At 33.7% G+C, this 13,490-nt stretch overlaps 1 protein-coding gene across 1 annotated transcript in view; it reads right to left on the reverse strand.

Moving 5' to 3' along the window:
• Positions 1–13,490, reverse strand: part of LOC140446083 (ATP-binding cassette subfamily G member 4-like) — a 125,825-nt gene that overhangs the window by 9,385 nt on the left and 102,950 nt on the right. Inside the window, exons 5-9 of the mRNA XM_072538609.1 lie at positions 11,844–12,082; positions 11,052–11,183; positions 6,457–6,819; positions 3,378–3,478; positions 1,747–1,902 (exon numbers count right to left, since the gene is read on the reverse strand). Of these exons, the coding sequence (XP_072394710.1) occupies positions 1,747–1,902; positions 3,378–3,478; positions 6,457–6,819; positions 11,052–11,183; positions 11,844–12,082 (991 nt within the window). The remainder of the gene's footprint in view (positions 1–1,746; positions 1,903–3,377; positions 3,479–6,456; positions 6,820–11,051; positions 11,184–11,843; positions 12,083–13,490) is intronic.

Consider the following 13,490-nt stretch of genomic DNA (forward strand, 5'->3'; position numbering starts at 1 on the left):
TGTCACTGAAAATTGTACAAATTTTATGGACAAAGCTTATAACAATAAGACAAGAAAGAAAAATAAAAATCAGAATAAGAATCGTTTGTACTTTTAAATAAAAAAAAACAATAAAATTCTTCCAAACTTAAAAAACATAAAAAATACTACCTAATTAAGAACCTACAAACTTCGTAAAATATACCTAGCAAAAAATATAAATTAGGAAAGCAGATTAATGAATTAAGGGCTCAAATATTTTACCTCCTTGTGCCAAACAGTTAACCAAATCTATCATACAGATTTCTCAACATATTTCTAAGTAGGGCTGGTGTAATACTTGCAGAGAAATTAAGTATTTTTGCCCCTAATTCAACTAGGTTTGTGGCCCTTTCAAACTGATGCCTATAAATGTTTTCTTTGAGAATACTCCAAAAAAAGAAATTGTTAGGCGCTACGTCACAGGATCTAGCGGACCATTTAATTGTACCACGTGTACTTATCAATCCACCAGGACACGTTTGATTGAGGACGTCAATAGTTGCTCTAGAGTTGTGAGCCGAACATCCATCTTCTTGGAAATAAACCTCTACGTTTGCACTGCAACACTGAGGTGCTTATTTTTCCAAGAATCATACCTTGCAACGGATGGATTGTGCTTTTTATGTAATGAAAATTAAGATTCGTCAGAAAATAAAATATTTTTTAAAAAGTGTACATTTTCATTCTGTTTATCTAACATAAATTCACAAAACTCCATCCGCCTAAAGTTATCTTCCGGAAACAGTTGTGTTGGTTGTGTTAAAACAGTGATACCCATTTCTTTTGAGAACTCGCTAGACAGTTCGAGCATTCACGTTAACTTCCCTAGCAATTTGTACACTATTGCAGGATTCACTAGCTTCCACAAAATCTATCTTCCACTAATCGACAGGCCTAACACGTGGTTCAGTACCTTCATGGCACTCTTTACAACTGTAAATTTGTTTGGTTTTAATTTCAAACAAATTTGTAACAAAATATAAATATAAATTCCTAAATATAGTATGATAATTTTAGGAAGGAAACAGCAGGCTAAAAATGGATGAACACGGTCCAAACCGGAGACATAATATGTTGGAGATGGAAGAGGTGTATGTTTAAATATTTACTTAGGAAAATACTGAATAAAGAAGAATAATATAGCCTTTAATACTTATTAAACTATGTTAAAATCTGTATATATTCCGTTTGCTTAGATGGCAAACTTTTTGATAGATTTATTATCGGAAACATACAACACAAGCATTCCTAGCTCTCAGTATTAATTTCAAATTAAACTCAAATAAACTTACTGTAGCAGACTTCTTTCATTATAAAAATAAGGAGAATTATGAATAATGTGTGTGTGTATTTATTCATTTTTATAAAAAAAAACTGTCCATTTGTAATAGTCCAGTCGGGTAAGACAGAAAAAGGCCTAACCTTGCATGGCGAGCTACCCCAAATTGTATTAATCCAACCCTTAGGGTGGCGGGTCAATTGTAGTGTAAATTTAAAATAGAGACTGAATCTCACCGTTGTGGTAGCTACCATCTTGAATTTAAAGGAGAACCGTTTTTGCTCAATACCTCTTCCTTTCAATGGATTTATATCACTAATCCAGATAAACTAGTTGTTTAAATTACTACACTGAAACTACTATAGAAAGTAATAATTTACCTATAGTTTGTTTTTATTAAATTTGAGAATGCGATATTTTGGGCGATTTAACTAAAAGATACTTACATTTATACTCATGGTGGCGCTTATTAGGAGTCCAAAACTTTGTGATACAGCTGCTATAAGCAGACATATAAACAAAAATTGACCCACTCTAAATCCTTCTATGGGTTGTTGAGTCATGAAATAAGTAAGTAGTGCGTAGCAGGTAGATGCTGCCATCTAAAAAGTAATTACACGTTAATGTCTCCAGTTACTATAATAATTAATCACTAAGTTATTAGTTAACATTAAATCAAAACTAGTTTTCACAAGAATTGAGAGATTTTTTATGTATAAATTATCGTTAAGGATAAATTAGATCTGAAATATAATAATGATAGAATCTGAAATAGACTAGATTTGTATTTTATGTTTCCATTAAAGACATACTATTTAAGAGAAATCCAAAATTAATTAAAGAATATTCCTTCTCGAAATGTAGGAACCCTTTCAGATAAGTTCATTATTCTGCCCTGCTTATCAGAAATCTGCTACTGCTGAGATATCAGCCAATGGGTTTCGTAAAGCAGGAATTTTTCAATTCAATCGGAATACCTTTTCAGAAGCAGATTTTATTTTAGAAAAACAAAGAGAAAAAATTCTGCCTCGACAACATACGTCTGATAAGACTTTGCCATTGAAACCAAATCACACCAGTAGTTCAATTCAACTGTCTATTGAACCCCCCCCTCCCGAAACATAAAATGGGTAGCAGTGTGGAAATTAATCAGTTATCATCATCATCGTCAATGGCGCTACAACTCTTCTTGAGTCTTTGCCGCGTTTACTATTGCCTTCCATGTTTGTCGGTCCTGTGCCAGTAATTCTCAAGACTTTTCACCTTTACCATCCTGCAGTTCATCGACACCTACTTCAAATAGGGGATGTAAAACCGGTTCTGCGGCTTTAAATAAAAGTACGCCCTACAAAGTGATTAAGAAGCTAGCATTAAAGAAAAACAAAGAAAAGAATCACTTAAAAATAAAGAACATTTGCCAAAATTTAAGTTTTTAAAGTAAACTAAAAAGAAGACGATGGTCAAAAATAAAAAGATGAAGAAAGTAAAAGAAGAAAGTGAATCTTTAGATTCCTCAAATGTTCCTTATGATGATGATTCAGATATGGATACCGATCAAGAAACTGGCGCAGAGTGTGTTTTCTGCAATGAACATTATTCAAAGAACCAACATGGAGAATAGTGGGTACAGTGTTCAAGTTGTTTTAGATGGTCATATGAAGAGTGTACTGGTAGTGACAAAAAAAACAATTACGTGCGTGAATTTAGTATTTAAAAATAGGTTCCTAATTTTGGATAGGGTATCCAATTTTAGGAACCTTTTTTTTATTTGTAAAATGTGTGATTTTTACTTTTGCCTAATACTTTCATTGTTTAATGATGAAATAAATATTTTAGTATGCATAAATTGTTTTTATTGATGTTATGGGACATTTTAACTATAAAAAAATTATTCTAAAATTTTTTTTGGCCAAAAAAAATTCAATTAAAAAAAGTATTCAATATTAGGCGCCTTTCCTCTATAGTTCACATACAGTATCTATATTTTGCGCAGAATAGCTTATTTTGGGTAAACTTTCTATGTATAACATGCATGGCAGTTTTTCTCTTTTATTGGTAGTAAAAATGAGGGATTTACCTGAATTGGAATGTCTGCAATTGATATCGCCAAATAATATGACTTAAGTGAATACCATTTATTAAAATGTTCCCTGGTTAAAATCGGTAACTCGGACGGAACTAAAATTAAATAATTTAGTTAACAATTCATCTACCAATAGAGATTTTTAAGAGTTACTAAGCATTAGGTAAACATAAAAAGGTATAAAACACATAATAATGTCAATAAATTTCTTTTAACGTTCAATTGTGGCTTATTTCCATTAAAATAGTAATTACTTAGTTTAAAATGCCACAAGAAAATAAACTCAGAACAATACAAAAGTATTTAAAAATACTAAATACCAAATCAAAATTATATTTACATTTATATTTACAAAATTATATTTGTCTATTGCTGTGGTAATTGAAAGATTTTATTATCCATTATTTACGGTTGCAGTCAGAAAATTGGCCGGGATGTTAATGAAATACTCTTTTGACTTTTTATCTAGCTTTCGGAATGGTTTTATTCCTTTTTCAAGACACTGTAATACTACAGTAATATGATATAGCATATGGATGCTTTATAAGGGGAAGAAGAAAAACCCCAAGAAGACTGCACCAATAAAGTCTTATCTTGTGGACGCCATTCACAAGATTAAAAGAGGGAACAGCATGAGGCAGCTAGCAAACGCCCTGTGAAGAAATATGATAGAGCTCCTAACAAAAAATGCATTGTTTTTGTTTTAATTTGATATGTTGTATGGTATTATCAGAAGAAGAGAAAGTGGCTCTAGTAGAATAAATCCTGGCTGCAGGTAAAATGCGTCATGCTTTAACACTAGTTCAGGTCAGAATTCTAGCGTGGCAATATGCATATGCCCTTAAACGTAAAGTATGCAGTTCATGAAAAGTGATTCGAATAACAGAACAGACAAAGAACTTTCGCTAAGAAGGTCCTCAGAAGCTACAAGCCTGTTGAGGATTAAGCCTCAACAGGTTTAAGCTTTAACAAAACAAATGTTCATATGTATGATATGTTCCTAAATAACTTAAAAACAATATTTGAGAAGTATAATCTCACCCCAGATTTTATGTTTAATTATAACAAGAAAAAGTACAGTTAATAGTCCACCCAAGGTTTTGGTTAAGTGTGGTGAAAAGCAAGTAGAACAAGTGCCATCTTCTGAAAGGTATAAGCAAATCACTGGCCTTTTTATAGTGAGTGCAATAGGAAATTATTTGACACCTGTACTTGTGTTTCCCAGAATCAGATATAAAGAGTTTTTCTTGAACGATGAACCTCCAGGAAACATTACACTATCTACCAAGACAGGTTGTAGGTCAAATGATATTTTTAAACAGAGTCTAGAACACATAATTATTCACACAAAATACACTAAGGACCAACCAATATTGTTAATTCTACATAATGACGAGAGCCTTGTGGGCTTGGAAGTGAGAATGATAGTAAAAGAAAACTTAGTTACAATGTTAACGTTTCTACCACATTGTAGTCACACACTTTAGTTGTGACTACTTCAGTGTGATGTGACTATTTCTCACATAGTATATTGTAATGATTGGCTACCGAATCACCTACTCAAGACTATATCCATCTACTGCAAAGGTGATCTTGAGAGCCAAGCTTACTCTTTGGCTGTAACGCAGAAGAACATTATTTCTGGTTTTCTAGACTAGCATCTACCCTTTCAACAGTGAACCATTCATCGAAGCAGAATTCCCAATGTTCTCAGTAACTGACCAGCCTCCGCGATCTGCACAAGCTACTGGTACTTCATCAGTAGAACAACAATATCCTGAAATTGAGCTTTTCGCATTATTCCTCAAAATTCCGTTTACATCTTTTTAAAAACCATTAACTTCTTAAGAATCTAACGTCACTCAAGAACCTACAATGTCAATGAAAATCCTGAGCTTACACCTGAGCAAATCCTACCATTTTCTAACGATGCATAATGCAAAGACGCTCAAAGAGGAGGAAGAGAGGCACAAGCTGTATTTTAACTAGTAAAAGCAGAGAAATACAGAGAAAGCTAGAGAAAGCAGAGGCAGAAAGATTAGCTCTCGAGAGAGAAAGGAAAAAGTCTGGTAAATCAACTGAAATCTTCACAATCTTCAAAAATCTGTGAAGATTCTAAGTCTTTGTTCAAGGAAGTACAAATTCCATATCAAGATCCAGATGATGATCTAGAGATCTCCGAGTTCTGATCAGGATGAAATGGAAGACACATATCGGAATAACAGTTCTGTGAATCTTAAGACTAATGATTTTATGCTTCTTAAATTTTGTACTAAAAGCCTCGTATTTGTTATGTTGAGAAAAGGGTGAACTTTTTTGATTTGAAACAAGAATACCTTTTTTTGTCGAGAATTGAATGTTATTTCATGTTTTTTTCCTAGAATGTTTATATAGGGCGGACCAAAAAAATATGGCCACATTAATGAACCAATGTTATATTAGGTGGCGCCATCCAGTGTCAATGGTAAAATTAATATATCATTTTCATATATCCATTCTAGTTGTATCAATATATCAGTTTGTTGTACTACATATTTATAGAAATAAACGTCAATTTTGGGCTCAAAGTGTTGTTTTACCAAACATTTCGATGTTCATATACTTTTATAGTCTACACGGCATGTTTAAAATACGATGTTTAAGTTTTTCAACATTTTGCTACAACAATCAATACAAGATTAGTTTTTAAGTGATTGTCAAGTTACTACAAACGTACAAGGCAAACAAATCTTGTTAAACAAAATAATAAATGTAGAAAGTAGATACGTGAAGTGTGATTAGCAATAAATTTGATATTTTTCATTTGTACTAGTTCATTTTAAAACCTGTATCACTTTTTACCTATTTGCGAGTTATCTGACATAAATGTCCATTTTAATTGGCTTACATTCAGCTATTTATATACTTATTAATAGGAAATATAAATAATAATTGTTTACAAAAAAAATTATTTTTGATGTCCTTATCACTTTTTTGATCATCATATACCGCCGGACTTATTATTCTTAATTTTCGTCTGAAAAGTTTAACACAATGATTTAAATAAGATAATAAAAAGTTAATTCATACTTACAAGTTGTTAGAACTGAATTAAAGGCAGTCATCATAAGAAACATCTGAGAGAAGAAGATGTAATTAAAATTATTTAACATGTTTGACGCATCTATTCCTATTCCAAAATATAAAATTCCTATAAATAATCCTATAACTATATGTGTGAGAAACCTAGAAACTGTAAGGGTCTTGTTCCTCGTGATAACTAAAAAGGTTCTTCGTATGAGGACACTAAGTTGAGTAAAAAATGAGGCAGGATATGAACCTTTATATGAATGTAGATAGGAAATATCTATGTCTTTATCACAGCATATTGGAGATTTTGAAAAGTATATAGGTGGAGCATGAACGGGTGTCATCTTTCCAGATGTCATCATTCTTCCTAAAACATATTTAAAAATTACACACTATATAGCAGTTGATGGCAATTCAAAAATTAAAATTGACGTGTTGTAAGATTCTGTTCAACATATAACAAATCTGTGCAAATCCTAGCATATGCTTGTCGTCTCCGGTGTAATTAATAAACGTATGAAAATGTGTTAGCATCTTGGTGCAAGTTTCCATGTTTATTAATTGTTCTAACTATTGCGCAATATGGTGTAATATTGCGTAGTTAGCCGGTACGCTCTTATTGTAGCATTGTCTTGAAGAGACAATGCCTTTATGGTTTTATTGGTGGTGGAAATAAAATACAGTCTTTCTAAGAAGAAAAAAACTCAGCTTCAGAGTTTTAAAAAGTCTGCAGAGCCCTTCGAGCAAAGTGCTCTAGGGAGCTACCCTACACGGGTAAAACCATGCACTAGACACTACTGTACTATACTGGCTTGAGATCCGAAAATGTCCCATATTTAAAGATAAATTAACTTTTATATGAAACTTTTTCATTTCTCAACCAATTAAATCAATTTATAAGTTCCAGAAGGAAGGGCGATGCACGTCGAGGTGCGTGATTGGTGGCACCTGACGACATCCCCCCTGCTTTGGAGACTCTGAGGCTGATAAAAAAAGCTGATTTTATTAAAAAAACTTAAGAAAAACATTTTTTTTACAATTCACATATAGAAAAGGAAAAAATGCATAAAATATATTAAAAATGTATATGTCCATATTGTCAAATTAACTTACAGTTCTCTAACACACACTACACTCGTGTACACTCGCGTAGCACGCACTTGCACTGCACAAAAACACTCACAGGCAGTGGTCGGTGTTGTTGACAGCATCTGCAGGTCCATCCTCGGCGATGTGCTCGTTCTACGGCGGCTTCGTCCTCTCTAGCTGTACGTTTCCCATCTGCATGTCGCCGGTGAGTTTGCCTGAGCCTCCGTGGTGACTCTGGACCACATAATGGTAGGCAGGCAGTGACTGGCTACTGCGGAGACATCCATCGCATCAGGTACTTAGCATCAAGTAGGCTGGCTCGTCGGAGATATGGCACATCGACGGTTTCAGGGCTGCAGAAGGTGGATATCGGATGTTAGTTTCGTGTACTAACATCCGATGCTTCTCCCCGCTGTTTTATTGAGTGGTTTTGATGCAGGCGTCGTGTTGGACTTTTTGCGATTTTCGATCGCGGAGCATGAGAACTCTGACATCTCGGAGTCGTGGTAGAGTTCGTTGAAAGGTTGGGCGCCATGTCGTCTCCGGTGTAATTAATAAACGTATGAAAATGTGTTAGCATCTTGGTGCAAGTTTCCATGTTTATTAATTGTTCTAACTATTGCGCAATATGGTGTAATATTGCGTAGTTAGCAGGTACTCTCTTATTGTGGCATTGTCTTGAAGAGACAATGCCTTTATGGTTTTATTGGTGGTGGAAATAAAACACAGTCTTTCTAAGAAGAAAAAACTCAGCTTCAGAGTCTTAGAAAGTTTGCAGAGCCCTTCGAGCAAAGTGCTCTAGGGAGCTACCCTACACGGGTAAAACCATGCACTAGACACTACTGTACTATACTGACTTGAGTTCCGAAAATGTCCCATATTTAAAGATAAATTAACTTTTATATGAAACGTTTTCATTTCTCAACCAATTAAATTTAATTATAAGTTCCAGAAGGAAGGGCGATGCACGTCGAGGTGCGTGATTGGTGGCACCTGACGAGATGCTGATGATATCAATATTGTTGGAAGAATGGAAAACGCAGCACGAGAGGCGTAAGTAGCAATAAACGAAGCGGCTACAAAAATGGGTTTAATAATAAACACCAATAAAACGAAATACATAAAAATAGGCACGCAACCACAAATACTACGGCCACTTGTTATAGAAAACGACGTCATCGAAGCAGTTAACGAATTTGTATACCTGGGAACGCTCGTCAATACTGAAAATCACACTAACGCAGAGATAAATCGCAGAATTTGCACGGCTAATAGATGCTATTTTGGGCTTAATCTTCTTTTTAAATCTACAGTTATATCAAGAAAAACAAAAGTAAAACTCTACAAAACAATAATACGCCCAGTCCTAACATATGGTTCAGAAACCTGGACTTTAACAAAAAACAATGAAAACATGTTAGGATATTTGGAAAGAAAAATACTAAGGCGAATCTATGGAGCGGTAAATGAAAATGGTGTTTGGAGAAGACGATACAACTTCGAACTCTATAGAATATATCAGGAACCAGATATCGTAAAACACATTAAGATAGGTCGTCTGAGGTGGGTAGGCCATGTAATGCGGATGGAGCAAACCGACCCAGCTAGAAAAACGCTCCTTGACAGACCTATTGGTCAAAGAAGAAGAGGAAGACCCAGAACAAGGTTCCTAGATAACATAGATCAAGATATGAGAAATATGGAAATACGTGCTTAGCGGAGGAAGGCGATGGATAGGGACGACTGGAAAAAAATTCTTGGGAAGTCTAGGACCCAGACAGGGTTGTAAAGCCAAAATGATGAGATGATGTTTTAAGATTTTTTTAAAAGTTATCTGTTTCTGAAATAATGAATTTATTTCATACATTTGCATCATACTCTAAAGTAAATAATAAATAGTTATAAATAAAAATTGTTTTTTAATTATTGTTTACAGGTTAGATTCACGAATAAGTCACCAGAACATTTACATATATTTTTCTCTTTACTACCTACATTCACGGTTTTATCGATAACCACCCTTAAAACATTTTGGAGTAAAATTATCATGTTACATTATCAAAATTATTTAACAAAAATAAGAGAAATTTGCCGTAACAAAACTGTAGCTACTGTGTCAAAACAAATCTTATGCAAGTTTGTTATATCAACATTCTATATTATTTATAAAAACAAACCTTAAGCAAATCTGTCCCATTGTAACTAGATAGTATTATTTAAACTTGCTACAAGTGTGTATAGTTGACATGGCAAACTTGAAGCAAACCTTTTTTTTTTGGCATATCAAACTTCTTGCAAGTCTAAATAAAGTTTATATTGTTATCTGGGTAATTATAGAAAATATTTGGAAGATCTATATAAATCTAAGGTCCAACTCACTACAAAAAACTTAAACTTTTTTTCTAGGGATCCCGATTTTCATATCCAACCTTCAGATCAGAGTAGTTATCGATATTTTTTATCTCGATTACATAGTACCTACTTTAAAAACTGAAATAAAATTCGGTATAAAAAGTAAATAAGTGTAATGATTTACATAATATTGTGTTCGTGTTATAAGTATAAAATTATTATATTAACAGATATTCAATATATTAATCTCAGCTCGGTCAAAGTTCCAAGGCTGAAGCAGACAGCCGATATTATGAATTTTATTTAAAACCTTTTTGGCTCGCCGTTCTTTTTGTCTTTAATATTATATTAGTATATTAATAATAATAATATTATTATTAATATACAACTACAACTAGACTTTTTGTTTAAATCTTTTAAATATTAACGTTAAACTGCTTTTTTTAAATTAAATACAGAATAATAAATCTTCTTCAGTGCCTTATCCGGTCCGGATGTTGGCGATCATCAAGGCTATCATGGTTTTGTTGACTGCCCTGCGAAACAGCTCCGCTGAGGTCATCCCAAACCATTGTCGGAGATTTTTCAACCACGAGATACGACGGCGTCCCGGTCCTTTTCTGCCAAATACTTTACCCTGCATAAGGCTCAGTACTCAAGCTTACGTTGTTTAATTAAATTAAGCACTTCTTTTTCTTTCGTCATGCGCTGTAGGACCTCAACGTTGGTGACATGGTCCACATAAGATATTTTTAGCATCCTTCTGTATATCCACATCTCGAAGGCTTCGATTCGTTTTTCAGTGGTTTGCGTCAGTGTCCAGGCTTCAACTCCATATAGTAACACTGGAAGAACGTAGCACCTCACTATCCGCATCTTGGTTCACAAACTGAGATCACTGCAGCACAGCAAGGATCTCAACTTAATAAATGTAGACCGTGCCATTTCAATTCTGGATCTAATCTCTTGAGCGTAGTCCCATTGTACGTTGAGGGTGGTTCCGAGGTAAGTGAATCTGTCGACTATCTCGAATAATAAATACATAAATTATATATTATTAAATTAATTAATTACATTTTATTGAATTAATTTAACCAAGTTGTGTTTTGGACTTGTTCACCGAATAATTGTAGTTAAATAAATAATTGTTTTAGTTACCTATATGTTCTAACGATTCCAATTGTAGGGAATTTCTTTGTTGTTTTCTATATTCCATATTTAACCCATTTTCCGATTTTTCTGATAAGATTGTTGCATAATCACCGTATTCTCCACTTGCTACTTCTAGTACTAAAAACATTATTTGTATAATTAAAACACCCTTATAATATGCACAAATGGATAACTTGAGTATGCGCTTTCAACAGGAGGAAGGTTGACAGGTTGATAAATATACGAAAATCTTCGTATATTTATCGTCCTTACTCGACGTTATGAGTACAAGAATGATGGTAATTTATATGGGTAAATTGTTGATGCATAGTGGAATATAAATATTCCCAGCATCGCTCTTAATGACTTGATTAAGAGTGAGTATACAATTTTCTTTAATTGCTATCGACACATTTAATTTCATCATTGATATTTGTATTTTTATTTACATCATTTACATCTTTTATAGCCATCATTTTAATTAACGTATTTACATTTTTTAAATAAAATTAGGTTTCGCTTTGTGGGTATTTGTATTGCCCATAACGCGAAAAATAGTCGTGTGTGTCCGACAGTCTTCGTAGTTTCGCATTGTGGGTCTTCGCATTATATCCAAAACGCGTTTTGTGCACGGTAAAAATATCCGAAACGCGATGTGAGAAATAAACGAAATTCACAACGCGTTGCGGGTATAAATTTCGGTCAATGGCCAAATCTCGTATATCGGTGTATATGAAATATTTACTGTAATTATAAGTAGGTAATTAAAGAAGTTTTATTGTTATTAGGTATACTTACAAAAGTCGGCAGGATTATGATAAGTGGGGCATCTTAAATCTACTTCTTCCAAATATGGCAACAAACCTTTAACACTGCCTTGATATAAACATTTAGTGTCTGATATTACATATAGGTGATCGAATATTTCAAAAATTGGTGCAGCAGGTTGATGAATTGTGCAAATTACGGTCTTTCCCGATATTGCCATTTGTTTTAACAATAATACACATTGTTTAGAAGAAACACTATCTAAACCACTGCAAAAAAAACATGAAGTAAAAATAAGAGAGATACATTCCTATTTTATAACAAATAACAGACCAATACAAACGTAATTGATAATAATTGTTCTATAGTTTAATTTTTATTTAACTTCTTTTATCTGCAATATGTCAATATTAGCCATAAACGTTTTAGATGACAAAAATAGTACTTGTCCATTAAGCATTCTGATTTAAATATAGCTCCTGCTGACATAGTGCAATCATCTCGCCTATATAGATAAAATATGTACGTTGCCTTATTGCACGTGCAATTTCCTTTAACAAACATAATGTGAACAGAACTCTGTGACTAATCCAGGATTTGGAATATGGATGAAACAAAAACTGAAACTAACCAAGAACCTTCTCGTATTATTTCACAAAAAGGCCAAAAACAAGTAGCAGCTGCTGTAAGTGGTGAGAGAGGAACTCTGGTTACTACAGGTTTGTTTATAAATGCAGCTGGAAATACAATACTTCCTGCCTAGTATTTCCGAGAATGCACTTCAAAGTCACATGATAAATAGAGCACCAAACGGGACCTTGGGGTTGGCTCATTAGTCAGGTTGTATGACCACTTCCACTTTCGTTCATGTGATGCAGCACTTTATAAAATGTTCAGGTTTCTCTAAAAAGAGAATAATGCTTCTAATTTGCGACAATTATGAGAGCTACTTGTAAATTGAGGCAATAGAACTAGCAAGAGCTAATGGCGTGCACATGATGCAACCACTGGATGTGGGATTGATGAAACCTTTTAAATCATATTATAATAGTGCAATTGATTCATGGTTGAAGTCTAACCCAGACCAACGTTTTGGAATCTATCACGTGGCCGCATGTGTTGATACCACAGAGCAATATAAATTCTTTCAAAAAAACAGGAATATTTCCAGTTGACAGGCACATTTTCACCGACGATATGTTTGCTCCCAGATTGGTCAGTGAGAGACCTAATCCTCCTGATAAACCTCTAACATGCCAACTAGCTGCAAGTCTACCAACTTTAGAATCTGAAAAACCACCCCCATCTCCCCAAATTTCAAGCGAAAACTTTTAGCAATCAATAGACACTCCATCAACATCAAGATGCCAAAACTCTACGAGGATATCCAAAATCGAAACTCAATACTAGCTCCAAGAAACCAAGAGAAAAGGGAAAAAGCAGAATAATAACTGACATTTCAGAAAAGCTTCTTCTGGCAGAAAAACAGATCAATAAAAAAACAAAGAAAACCACCAACTCAAATGCTGAACGTACTAAATTTACGAAAAGAAAACTACTTTTTGAAAATGAGATGATACTCTGATGATAAAGTATTAGAAGAACCACAGCAAAATTTTGACAGGTGTAAATTGAAAATTAAAGATTTTGTGCTGGTTAAATTTGGGACTGTAAAAC

The sequence above is a fragment of the Diabrotica undecimpunctata genome, chromosome 7, assembly GCF_040954645.1.
Source record: "Diabrotica undecimpunctata isolate CICGRU chromosome 7, icDiaUnde3, whole genome shotgun sequence".
In the NCBI taxonomy this organism is placed as follows: domain Eukaryota; kingdom Metazoa; phylum Arthropoda; class Insecta; order Coleoptera; family Chrysomelidae; genus Diabrotica; species Diabrotica undecimpunctata.